The following is a 10295-nucleotide window of genomic DNA, read 5'->3' on the forward strand; positions in this document are numbered from 1 at the left end:
GACCCAGTGCTCAGAGCAGCCCAGGGACCTGCATGACAGAATGAGGCCTTTGCCAGGCCTTGTAGCTGTTTCAGCTCCTCTGTGCACCTCCTCCATTCTCCAGTCTTTCCATTTCCTTCTGAGTATTCGGAGGAACCAAGACCAGGTGTAAGGGTGGGTTGAGAAGAGACAGGGTGCGGGAGCAGCAGCCCACCTCCCTTCCGTCTCTCCCCGGCAGCCCTAGTGGGCGGAGAGGGCAGTCGGCTCGATCAGCTACAGTATGACGTGCGGAAAGGCTCTGTGGTCAACGTGAACCCCACCAACACCCGGGCCCACAGTGAAACCCCTGAGATTCGGAAGTACAAGAAGCGATTCAATTCCGAGATCCTGTGTGCAGCCCTTTGGGGTAAGCCAGGGCCAGGAAGGAAAAGAGGGATCTGGTGTGTCCCTGTGCTCCTGGTCAGGTGAGGGCCTGGCTCTGCCTCTGATTTGCCCAAGGGCTCCTATTGTAGGCGTCAACCTGCTGGTGGGCACAGAGAATGGGCTGATGTTGCTGGATCGAAGTGGGCAGGGCAAGGTATACGGACTCATTGGGCGGCGGCGTTTCCAGCAAATGGATGTGCTGGAAGGACTCAACTTGCTCATCACCATCTCAGGTGTGTGTGTGGAGTACAGGGGCGGGGGTGGGGCTGGGAGGAGGGGGCTCAGCTCCTCCGCTCTCTCTCACCATCTTCAGCCTGGGCGGAGGGCAACCTTGGTCCAGGAGCCAGAAGGTGGGGCCACACTTTCTCACCCCTTGTGGTACGCAGAAAAGGATGGCGGGGAGGCAGAATCTGGACCTCCAATGAGGGAGTTTTGTGTGTGTGTGTGTGTGTGTGTGTGTGTGTGTGTGTGTCCGTCCGTCCTCACCACTCAGGGAAAAGGAACAAACTGCGGGTGTATTACCTGTCCTGGCTCCGGAACAAGATTCTGCACAATGACCCAGAAGTGGAGAAGAAGCAGGGCTGGACCACTGTGGGGGACATGGAGGGCTGCGGGCACTACCGTGTTGGTGAGGAGGTCACAACAGAGTGGCCAGGGCACATTTATTTATGAGAAGAGAGAAACGGGGGTCTGGGCTTAACGTCCTTGAAGACAGAGTCTTGGGGCCTGGGGTTGGGGTGTAGTGAGAGACCTGTGGGAGGGGGCCGGCAGCCCAAGAAGGGGAGTCCCAGCATCCCTCTTCCTCCCTCCCCCGCCCGTCAGTGAAATATGAACGCATAAAGTTCCTGGTCATTGCCCTGAAGAACTCCGTGGAGGTGTATGCCTGGGCCCCCAAGCCCTACCACAAATTCATGGCCTTCAAGGTAATCCCCACCTCAGACCCCAACACTGTTCTAAGGTCCGACTCCTCCGCCTGTGTTCCTGAGCCCTTCTCTCCTCCACAGTCCTTCGCCGACCTGCCTCACCGCCCTTTGCTGGTCGACCTGACAGTAGAGGAGGGACAGCGGCTCAAGGTGATCTACGGCTCCAGCGCCGGCTTCCACGCTGTGGATGTCGACTCGGGCAACAGTTACGACATCTACATCCCTGTGCACGTAAGCGCGGCGGGGCTGCGGGCAGACCGGGACCGCCAGTCAGGGCCCCAGACGCAGGGCCTCCAGCCCACCTTCTCTTCCCCAGATCCAGAGTCAGATCACACCCCACGCCATCATCTTCCTCCCCAACACTGATGGCATGGAGATGCTGCTGTGCTACGAGGACGAGGGTGTGTACGTCAACACGTACGGGCGGATCATCAAGGATGTGGTGCTGCAGTGGGGAGAGATGCCCACCTCTGTGGGTGAGTGAGTGCCCGCCCCGAAGCTGTGGGTCCCGAGCTGGGCCAGGAGTGGGGCTGGGCTGGAGCCCACTCACTGCCCCTCCATTCCCATCTCCCCCAGCCTACATCTGCTCCAACCAGATAATGGGCTGGGGCGAGAAAGCCATTGAGATCCGCTCCGTGGAGACGGGCCACCTGGATGGGGTCTTCATGCACAAACGAGCTCAGAGGCTCAAGTTCCTGTGTGAGCGGAATGACAAGGTGGGAGCCCCTTGCCCCCTGGAAGGGGCCCAGGCTCCTGCATTGGGCTGGCTTCCACAACCCTAGGTCCCCGCCAAGCAGGGGACAATTGTGGAGTCTTTCTGTGGCCCTCAGGGAACACAACATGCAGTCACAGCCTGCCCTTCCCTCGCTGTCAGTTTCTGAGAACTCTCCACAGAGTCCTTCACCCTAGAAGTCTGCTAGCTAGTCTGCTAGTCTCTTCCCCAAGCATTTTCTGCCCTTCAGAGGGGTGGGGCGCACTCTGAGAGACTAAACTCTGCAGTTTCTCCCTCTCCCCATTAATTGAGCCCCCCCCCATTACCCCATCCCTCGGTGACTTCTTCTCTGTCCCCACCAGGTGTTCTTTGCCTCAGTCCGCTCTGGGGGCAGCAGCCAAGTTTACTTCATGACTCTGAACCGTAACTGCATCATGAACTGGTGACGGGCCCTGGGCTGGGGCTGTCCCACATGGACCCAGCTCTCCCCCCACAGCCAGACTTCCCAGGCCGCCCTTCTTTCCCCTCCCTGGGCTTTTGCTTTTACTGGTTTGATTCACTGGAGCCTGCTGGGAACGTGACCTCTGACACCTGATGCTTTTGTGATCACGTGACCATCATCTTCCCCAATATGTTCTCTCCCCAAAACTGTGCCTGTCCCAACTTCTGGGGAGAGGCACAGCTTTCCTTTACCAGGAATTGAGTGGGCCTAGCCCCAACCCCCCTTTTCTCCACTTAAGAGGAGAGTGCTTGGGGCTTGGACCTGGTACCCCACTGCTGCTGACTGGGCAGGGCCCTGGGCCCCTTTATTTGCACGTCAGGGGAGCCGGCTCCCCCCTTGAATGTACCAGACCCTACGGGGGTCACTGGGCCCTAGGTTTTAGGGGGGGTCACAAGCCACTCCAGGGGCAGGGACCATTTCCTCATTTTCTGAAAGCACTTTAATGATTCCCCTCCCCCCAAACCCCAGGGAATGGAGGGGGGACCCCCGCCAGCCAAAACATTTCTCCCCTTTCCAATTCCCCTCTCTCTTAGCCTCTGCCCTTCCCTGGTGGATGCAGGGAACAGGGGGCTCTCGCCCCCCACAGCCCCTTGCTTGCATCTGTATATAGTGTGAGCAGCAAGTAGCCCTGTCCCCCCCCTGCCCCTACCCCTCCTCAGTGTAGTGGCCTTGGATATCCCGTTTGTTAATAAAGACAATTCAACCAGCTTCCATACTTTCAGGCCCCACTTTATTCTGTTTCCTTTCACAGTCCTGGATACTAACCAGGGCAAGCCAGCAGAGTTGGGATGAAGGGGCCGGAGGTTGGGGGTGGGGCTGGAATCTGCAATGAGTGAGTCTGGGGGCCGGGAGGTGGGCAGAGCTCAGTCAAGAAAACCTAGAAGAAATAACTGAAGGAGGGCCAGGGCACCCTCAGCTTTAAACCTGTGGACCTGTGGAGGACCTGTGCTGAGGGCATTTGGTTCCTGCCCACTCCAGCAGGGCCAGGCCAGAGAGGGACCTGGCTTCCTGGCTCCAGAACTCCCTAAGTGCCAGTCCTGCAAAGGGATCTCCTGTGCGGCTATCAAATAGAGTTGGAAGCTCATAGGGCTAGAGGGTCCCATGGGTCTGGGGCCTGAGCAAAACTGAGAAATCAAGGCTGAATCAAGGGTGGTCCTTACTTTGCAGAGGATTGGCACCCAAGAGCCTGCATGAGCCATCTGCCCTCTTTCTGATCCCTGTGCGGTGGTCAGACCTACACATTTGTGCACACACGTGTTTACAAACTACTGCTTTATTATCGGCAGTGGGAAAGGATCATAACATAGCAGTGGCAGCAGCTTGTTTTCAAAACCTACTTCCTCGTGGAGTAGGTGGAAAGTTGAAGTCAATGTGGCCACAGGCTCCGGTCTACATACACGGCGGGTAGGGCAGTTCGGGCACTTGGTTTAAGTAGCCCCCGAGGAAGATGAGGCTGGAGCCCACACTGAAGAGCACCAGAGCGGCCCAGAAGCAGATGTTGTCAAGGGCCTTCCCCATGCGCAGCCAGTCGGAAATCTCCTGGGGAAGGGGAGGGCACACACTGAGTCTAAAGGCTGCAGGAACCTGGGTCACAAAAGCTAGTTGGGGGGCCTCTGCAGAACCCCACCCTGCCTTTGGCTCTAGCCCCACCTCGCCAGTGGCCTCCTGGTCTCGGGTGCTCTCGGCCACGAAGTTTATGGCATCCACACAGCAGCGGATTTCGGGGGCGGCGGCGCCCAGGCTCTGGCAGAGGGCGGCTGCGGGGGGAAGGGCAACCCCGGGGGTGATTAGGAGTCTCCCGCTGCGGGCGCCCGGGTTGGCCTGCCCAGGCCACTCTGCTCACCAGTCCAGGTCCCGTGCCGGTGCCTCTGTCCCTCAAACACCAGCTCACTCCGCGGCTTTTTCAGTATCAGCTCCTCCGCACGGAGCAGTATACCCACCGACGACGCCCGTCTAGGGGGCGAGGCGGCGCGAGGGGTGTCGGGGGGAGCGCCTGAGCCCAGAAGCCGCGGCAGCAAATCCAACAAGACCTGGAGGTGCGAGCGAGGCGGGGCGGGGGGGGGGGGGGGGTTAGCTCGAAGCCCCGCCTCCCACCCCGGAGCCGCCCACCCGGCGCTTACGTGGCGCAGTCGCGGGGACGTGGCGTGGGTGGTCGGCGTCCGTAAAGACACGTTGAGCACGATGACGCAATTCATAACAATAAGCGTGGCAACCACCATGACGAAAATGAGATACCTGAGGAGCCCGGAGTGCGTGGTATCAGCCTCCCCACGACCCCGGAGCCACGGGGGGCGCCGCTCGTCCTCTCACCTCACAAACACACCTTTCCGTAGGGTGTGGAGTGAGGCCCCCCCCCTCAGCTGCTCCTCCTTTGCGGGGACATACGCGTGTCCCGGTCCTTCAACCCCTCCTACCACCCTTGGCAGCTATGAACGGGGCTCCCAGCTCCCTGGAAACTGCTGTGGGTCTACCACTTCTACAGCTCTACGGAGGTGAGGCGATGCCAGTGGCCCCACCCAAGAGTGACACCTAGACACCCTCTGGGAAGGTCTCCAGCACCCCCCACACACACACCATAACCTCTGTCCTACGAACCAGTGGCTCCACTGCCCCTACTGCTTCTCCGGGTGGCCCTCCAGCCCCCCCCCCCTTTCTTTCTTCCCTGGAACTTGCGGTGGCCGCAGCTCATGAGTATTTGGAGTAGAGGTTCAGAGAACTGAAGCCCCTGGAGCCGCGGGAGCCAAAGAAACCTCCCGCCCCGAAACCCACCCTGGGGCTGGTGCTAAGAGAAGTCGCAGCCGGCGTCTGAAACTTCGGCCCACCTTGTTAGAGGAGGGGGGCGCTGGAGGGTGGAGGAGAGGCGGGGAAGAGGGATAGGGGCCTCCACATCCTCACTAACCCTGTACTCCCACTGCACTTCTCAGCTCTGGGGCTGCAGCAGGAGGTGCGCCGACTAGACGGCAACAACGGCAGCCCGGGCCCGGCCCAGCCCCAGACGTCGGGGATCCGGGTGGAGGACTGGCTCGGTAGCCCAGGCCGTGGGGCAGGGGGCTCTGCAAGCCCGGGCTGCGGCGGGCGCCAGCGCCCGGCTCCTTCTCCAGGGTACGTGGCTATGTCTGTGTGGACGTAATCTGCAAGGGTCCGCCTCATTTCTGCAGCAATGCCGATGCCAGCTGGGCCTCGAAGCCCCCGGGGAACCGGTGAGTTTGGGATGGGGGTGAGTTGGGAGCCAGAAGAGGCGCGGCTGGGGAGGCAGGCACTGAGCCGGCCCGCCCCCAACAGAGATACTCTAGAGACCTCAAGGTGGCGTCCAGCAACAATGCTGAGGACGGAGAACTAGGGAATCCTTCGCCATCCTAGCCCCACACGCGTTCAAATAAAGCCCAGGCGGAGACCAAACCGCTTAAGCTACTCCCAGTATCATTTGGTTTTGGCCCCGTCCCGAGCGCGCCCTGTGTCAGTCTGACGGCTCCGCCCTTCGCGTTAGCCAGGACCCGTGTGGGCCCCTCGGGGACCCGCTGTGCCCTCACCTGCCCAGCAGCGGCACGCTCAGAGACGTCTCTGGGATTTTCTGCGCAATCAGGAACAAGAAGACAGTCTGGGCGAGCAGGACGTTGATGGAGACGGTGCATTTCTGTCCGCCAGCTGGAGGAGGGCCCAATGAGAGCAGCCCCTACCCCTCCAGAGCAATCCCGGGTTTAGGGTTGGGGTGACTCCTCACCCTGCGCTGGCAGGAAGTAGGCGAGCAGCACCAGGCCTGAGATGAGCACGCAGGGCACGATGATGTTAATGACGTAGAAGAGCGGCTTCCGGCGAATGATGAGCGTGTAGATGATGTCAGTGTCCCCTGGACCATCAGGGGAGACACCGTCGTGGCGACGGATCACACCGGGGCAAAAGTCAATGGCCCATTCCCCGTTCTCTGCAGGACAGGTGGCGTGGTCAGCCCGGTCTCGGGGGATGGGGTGCCCTGCTCTGCTCTGCGGCCCCACAACTTGACGGCGGGAGCCTGTAACTCCCGGCTGAGGGGAGGATGCAACTGTCTGGACCAGCGTGGGTGGGGCAGATGGTCTGGACTGCTTGGGACATGGGCCATCCGCATGAGGGCAATTCGGGAAGAAAGGGGCATTCCCGGCAAGGGTACAAAACGACTGCGAGGAAGTAGAGCTAGCCCAACAATCGAGAATGATTTCAGGAAAGTGGCACGTTAAAGTATGGTTGCCAAAGTCAATCCCCAGTATTGATGGTCCGGGGCAGCCCCATTCTGACTCCCCTCTCTGGATTCCATCTAGAGGCCGAGTTTTTTCGGAGCAGGAGGGGGGCCTCACCAGTATAGGCCTCGGTGTCGATATCGATCTTGCTAATGGTCTCGCCGTCATCGTCCACAGCAAAGACGAACGCCACCTCTTCGGCATTGTACGTCTGAGAGCTGCGGAGCCAGGGCCGGGGCCCCCACCCCAGAAGCTCAGACCCAGGCCTGTGCCTCAGGCCCTACCCTGTAAGGTGGGATCTGGCGGGGTAATAACGCTCCAGCCTATTACGAGACCACCCTTGTTTCCATGGCTACTTCTAACTCTGCGGGCGGCCCCACCCAATTCCAGTGTCTGGCTCCGCCTCTAGCACAAAGCCCCGCCCCCAGGTTAGAGTTCCCCCATATAGCCCCGCCCCCCGCCCCCCCCCCCGCTCCCATAATCCCATAATCGTCCGGGCCTCTGGATAACTCTTCCCACCGGAAAACGAGCGAGCAGTTCTGCCAGTCGAAGGGGAAGTAGGTAACTTCCACGGCGCAGGTGCTGCGGTAGATAGCCGGGGGTAACCAAGTCACGGAGCCACCCTCGTAGACCAGCACGTTGGCGTCGTAGGCCACGCCGAACTGGCCGTCAATACTGTGGGCTCGGGGAAACCCAGCGTTTGCGAAGGTCCATGGCTCCCCACCCTCCAAGCAACCCTCCTCCCCCCGCCCCAGTCAGGTCCAGCCCAGCACCCCCAGGCCTCGGTTTCCTGACTTCCAGCCTGACTTCCGCCCGGTCCTCACTTGTTTTCCAGCACAATCTCTGGTAGCCACACGAGTTCTGCAGGAACCCGCAGGGTTTGTACGCCCCCAAAGTCGTCCTTGCTGTAGTTGAGTCGGTAATCCTGCCAATCCTAAAGTAGGGACGGAAGGTCCTGTGCCCTTCATCTCCCACCTGGTGCCCGCGAGGAGTTTGGGAGAAAGGGGTCCCCTGGACAAGACCTCTCACACTGTGCCCCACATTTCACTCACGATTCCAATCCAGACGCTGGTAGTGAGGGTCTCCTCTTTCTCATTCTGTGGATAGGAGATTAGTATGACGGTAGTGGATTTCCAGGGCCAGAAGTGAACTTTAGGACAGAGCTCAGCGGCTGGGGCCAGAAGTGGAATTTTAGGCTGTGGTGGTGCTTGGGCTGGAAGTGGGGTATCTTACCAGTGAGATGAGGTTGGTCAGGGTGACCTTGAGGCTGATGGTGACAGTATCCTCAGGCCCCCTCACTGGCCGGCGTCCTGGGTCATAGTTGTCAAAGAGATGGTGATAAAGCCGCAACTCCTCATTCCCCTCACTTCCGCCTGGGGATGGGGTCAAACAGTAGAGTCACTAGAGATGAAGAGGCTGGGGGGGTCTCTCCTCTGTCCCCTCTGGGTCTGTGCAGGGCTCTGCTCCTCTGTGTATCTGTCTCTGAGACGTATTTTTCCGTGTGTGTCTTCCGAATCAGTGATATTGCGCCTGGGACCAAATATTGCATCCCAATCTACATCTTGTTTTGTCTTTGTCCCGTCCCTTTATGTTCGTATCTCTATGTGTCCGACCACTCCCCGAACCTCTGTCCATACCCAGGAGCTGCAAGAGGAACAGGACGCTGAGCAGAGCTCCTGCCATCCTGCTGTCTGGTCCTCAGGGCTATTCTGAGCTTTGGCAGGCTTGGAGTGGGGCAGGCCAGGGTACTGAGTGAGGGGGAGGAGGGTGTTAGTTCCGGGCTGGGTTAGGGGACTGTCACCTAATCCTTTTCCCACCCCAATTGCAGCCAGCGACATCTTGGCTGCTTCCAGAGGCAGCTGCCCCATCCCAGCATCCTTTGCCTGGTCTTCTGCCAGCTCTCCAGCCACAGACATGATCCTCTCATGACGAGCGGGCTCGATTCAAGAGCACCTGGGAGCACAAAACTGGCAGCGGGAGATGGAGGCCCTGCTTTCAACATGCACCAGTGTCCTTTGAGTAAGCTTCCCTCTGCAGGTGACATCCCTTGCCTCCCATATTCACCCATGTGGAACATTACCACTATCCCAGCCTGGCCAAGGTCACACTGATGCAGTTTCTGCTGGTAGAATTTTGCAAAAGCAAAGTGTCTATCAGATCTGGTAACGAGACAGGTAGTCACAGGGAATGAGTCTAGAGTAAAAGACGCCACGGGGCAAAGGAGACGCTGCAATATAGGGTTCACCTCTCACAACCCTTCTATGTCTACCCATCGCCAGCCCCTCTGGGGCACCTGCCAGACAGGCAAGTTTCTCTTTGCTGCTCCCTGCTGCCCCCTGGTGGCCATATATGATAGTACTGTCTTCCCAACCCAATACACACACCTTATTTGATCCTTTCAGTGTTTCTTCAAGTTTCCCTGGGCCACCCTAATCAGTCACCTGGGATGCTTATTTAAAATTCAGATACCTAGGCTCCAGCTTCAAAGAATCCCCATTTAGGAAGATGGCAGAGATGGGGTGCCAGAAATCTGTTTTTTTAAAAAGATATCCATGTTTCCTCATGGGTGGGAGGTACTGGACTAAGTACTTTTTATGCCTTACACATTGCTTTCTCATGCCAATCCAGCAAAGCAGTTTCCATTGTCCTGAATGTATGAAAGAGGACTCTAAAGTCAGGTGCAAGGTCACAAAAATAGATTGGAAATAAGGCATGAGACTTGTCAATCAGCTTTATTAATCGTGTACTTGTATACCTGTGTTCATTTTACACTGCACAGAACACTTTCCTGACCGTTTTTGGGTCTCCTTCCTCTACTGTGAGGTCCCTCCGAATTGCCCCCATGTTACACAGGAGGACGCTAAACACCAGAAGGTCCACGTAGCTTGTCCATTTCCTACACATCCTTGAAGCCTCTGCTTCCACTGCTAACTGCCTTATAATTCCACGTTTCCCAGAAAGAATCTATTTGGCCCAACTCACCTCCTTGCATGTGGCTGAAACGTATTGACTCTAAAATCTGTGCTGCTGCTTATTCCACAGTGTCTGGGTCAGTGCCTGGGCCAAGAGTTGTGATAAATACAGATATTTATTCAAACATTAATGGGCACCTGCAAGATTCCCTGCACAGAGTCAGATGCTGTTATTATACAGATGAGTAAGACATGGTCTTGAGGTGAAAGGAAAGACCTAGAAGCAGACAGTGACATCAGAACTGTCAAAAGGGTAATAAAAAAACAACACAGGAGCCATGAGGTTGTAGGTAGCTTCTTTGTGTTACAAGAATCAAATCCACAAGCCAGGTTTCCTGTAGGCTTACACAGACTGGGACAAACTGGACCAGTGTCAGAGGCTAGGACAGCTCTAGGACTCTAGAGCTCTCCCGCCTCTCCTGTCTCTGCTGTGTTTGCTGTACTCCTCTCACTCCTGACCAGTCTGCCTTTTCTCTCGACTTTGTGAATTCTCTGTACTGTGGAGCTTCTGCCTCATTTCACCACGACTTTGGCCCCAAGTCAACCCCTTGGCTTTTCTCTGCAGATGCAGCC

General features: G+C 57.8%; 3 protein-coding genes across 10 annotated transcripts in view; 2 read left to right on the top strand and 1 right to left on the bottom strand.

The window, feature by feature from the left end:
* The window catches only part of MINK1 (misshapen like kinase 1), a 50140-nt gene extending 46890 nt beyond the window's left edge, over positions 1-3250 (top strand). For all 8 annotated transcript variants that reach the window (XM_033089578.1, XM_033089579.1, XM_033089580.1 and 5 more), the window contains 8 exons: positions 218-385; positions 492-635; positions 896-1030; positions 1225-1325; positions 1407-1556; positions 1642-1801; positions 1902-2041; positions 2400-3250. In XM_033089578.1, coding sequence (XP_032945469.1) covers positions 218-385; positions 492-635; positions 896-1030; positions 1225-1325; positions 1407-1556; positions 1642-1801; positions 1902-2041; positions 2400-2483 — 1082 coding nt within the window. In that variant the 3' untranslated portion in view covers positions 2484-3250. The remainder of the gene's footprint in view (positions 1-217; positions 386-491; positions 636-895; positions 1031-1224; positions 1326-1406; positions 1557-1641; positions 1802-1901; positions 2042-2399) is intronic.
* A 21-nt stretch (positions 3251-3271) lies between these two features.
* Positions 3272-8461, bottom strand: CHRNE (cholinergic receptor nicotinic epsilon subunit). The gene is made up of 12 exons (XM_033089587.1): positions 8388-8461; positions 7984-8123; positions 7803-7847; positions 7575-7684; positions 7270-7425; positions 6868-6968; positions 6261-6461; positions 6070-6184; positions 4660-4774; positions 4383-4569; positions 4190-4296; positions 3272-4078 (listed from the first exon to the last, which is right to left on the bottom strand). The coding sequence occupies exons 1-12, from the start codon at positions 8431-8433 to the stop codon at positions 3929-3931; spliced, it is 1473 nt and encodes a 490-aa protein (XP_032945478.1). The 5' UTR covers positions 8434-8461; the 3' UTR covers positions 3272-3928.
* Positions 4968-5899, top strand: C21H17orf107 (chromosome 21 C17orf107 homolog). The gene is given in 7 exon segments (XM_033089203.1): positions 4968-4996; positions 4998-5041; positions 5179-5366; positions 5451-5504; positions 5507-5564; positions 5567-5739; positions 5822-5899. Coding segments are annotated over 7 exon segments (624 nt in total).
* Positions 8462-10295: the final 1834 nt, after the last annotated feature.

The sequence above is a fragment of the Rhinolophus ferrumequinum genome, chromosome 21 (genome assembly GCF_004115265.2).
Source record: "Rhinolophus ferrumequinum isolate MPI-CBG mRhiFer1 chromosome 21, mRhiFer1_v1.p, whole genome shotgun sequence".
In the NCBI taxonomy this organism is placed as follows: domain Eukaryota; kingdom Metazoa; phylum Chordata; class Mammalia; order Chiroptera; family Rhinolophidae; genus Rhinolophus; species Rhinolophus ferrumequinum.

Coding starts and splice junctions, on each gene's coding strand:
- CHRNE (XM_033089587.1), bottom strand. CDS start 8,433: ATGGCAGGAGCTCTGCTCAGCGTCCTGTTCCTCTTGCAGCTCCTGG. Junction 6,185..6,260: donor CTACTTCCTGCCAGCGCAGG/GTGAGGAGTCAC, acceptor GCCCTCCTCCAG/CTGGCGGACAGAAATGCACC. Junction 4,297..4,382: donor CCGGCACGGGACCTGGACTG/GTGAGCAGAGTG, acceptor TTCCCCCCGCAG/CCGCCCTCTGCCAGAGCCTG.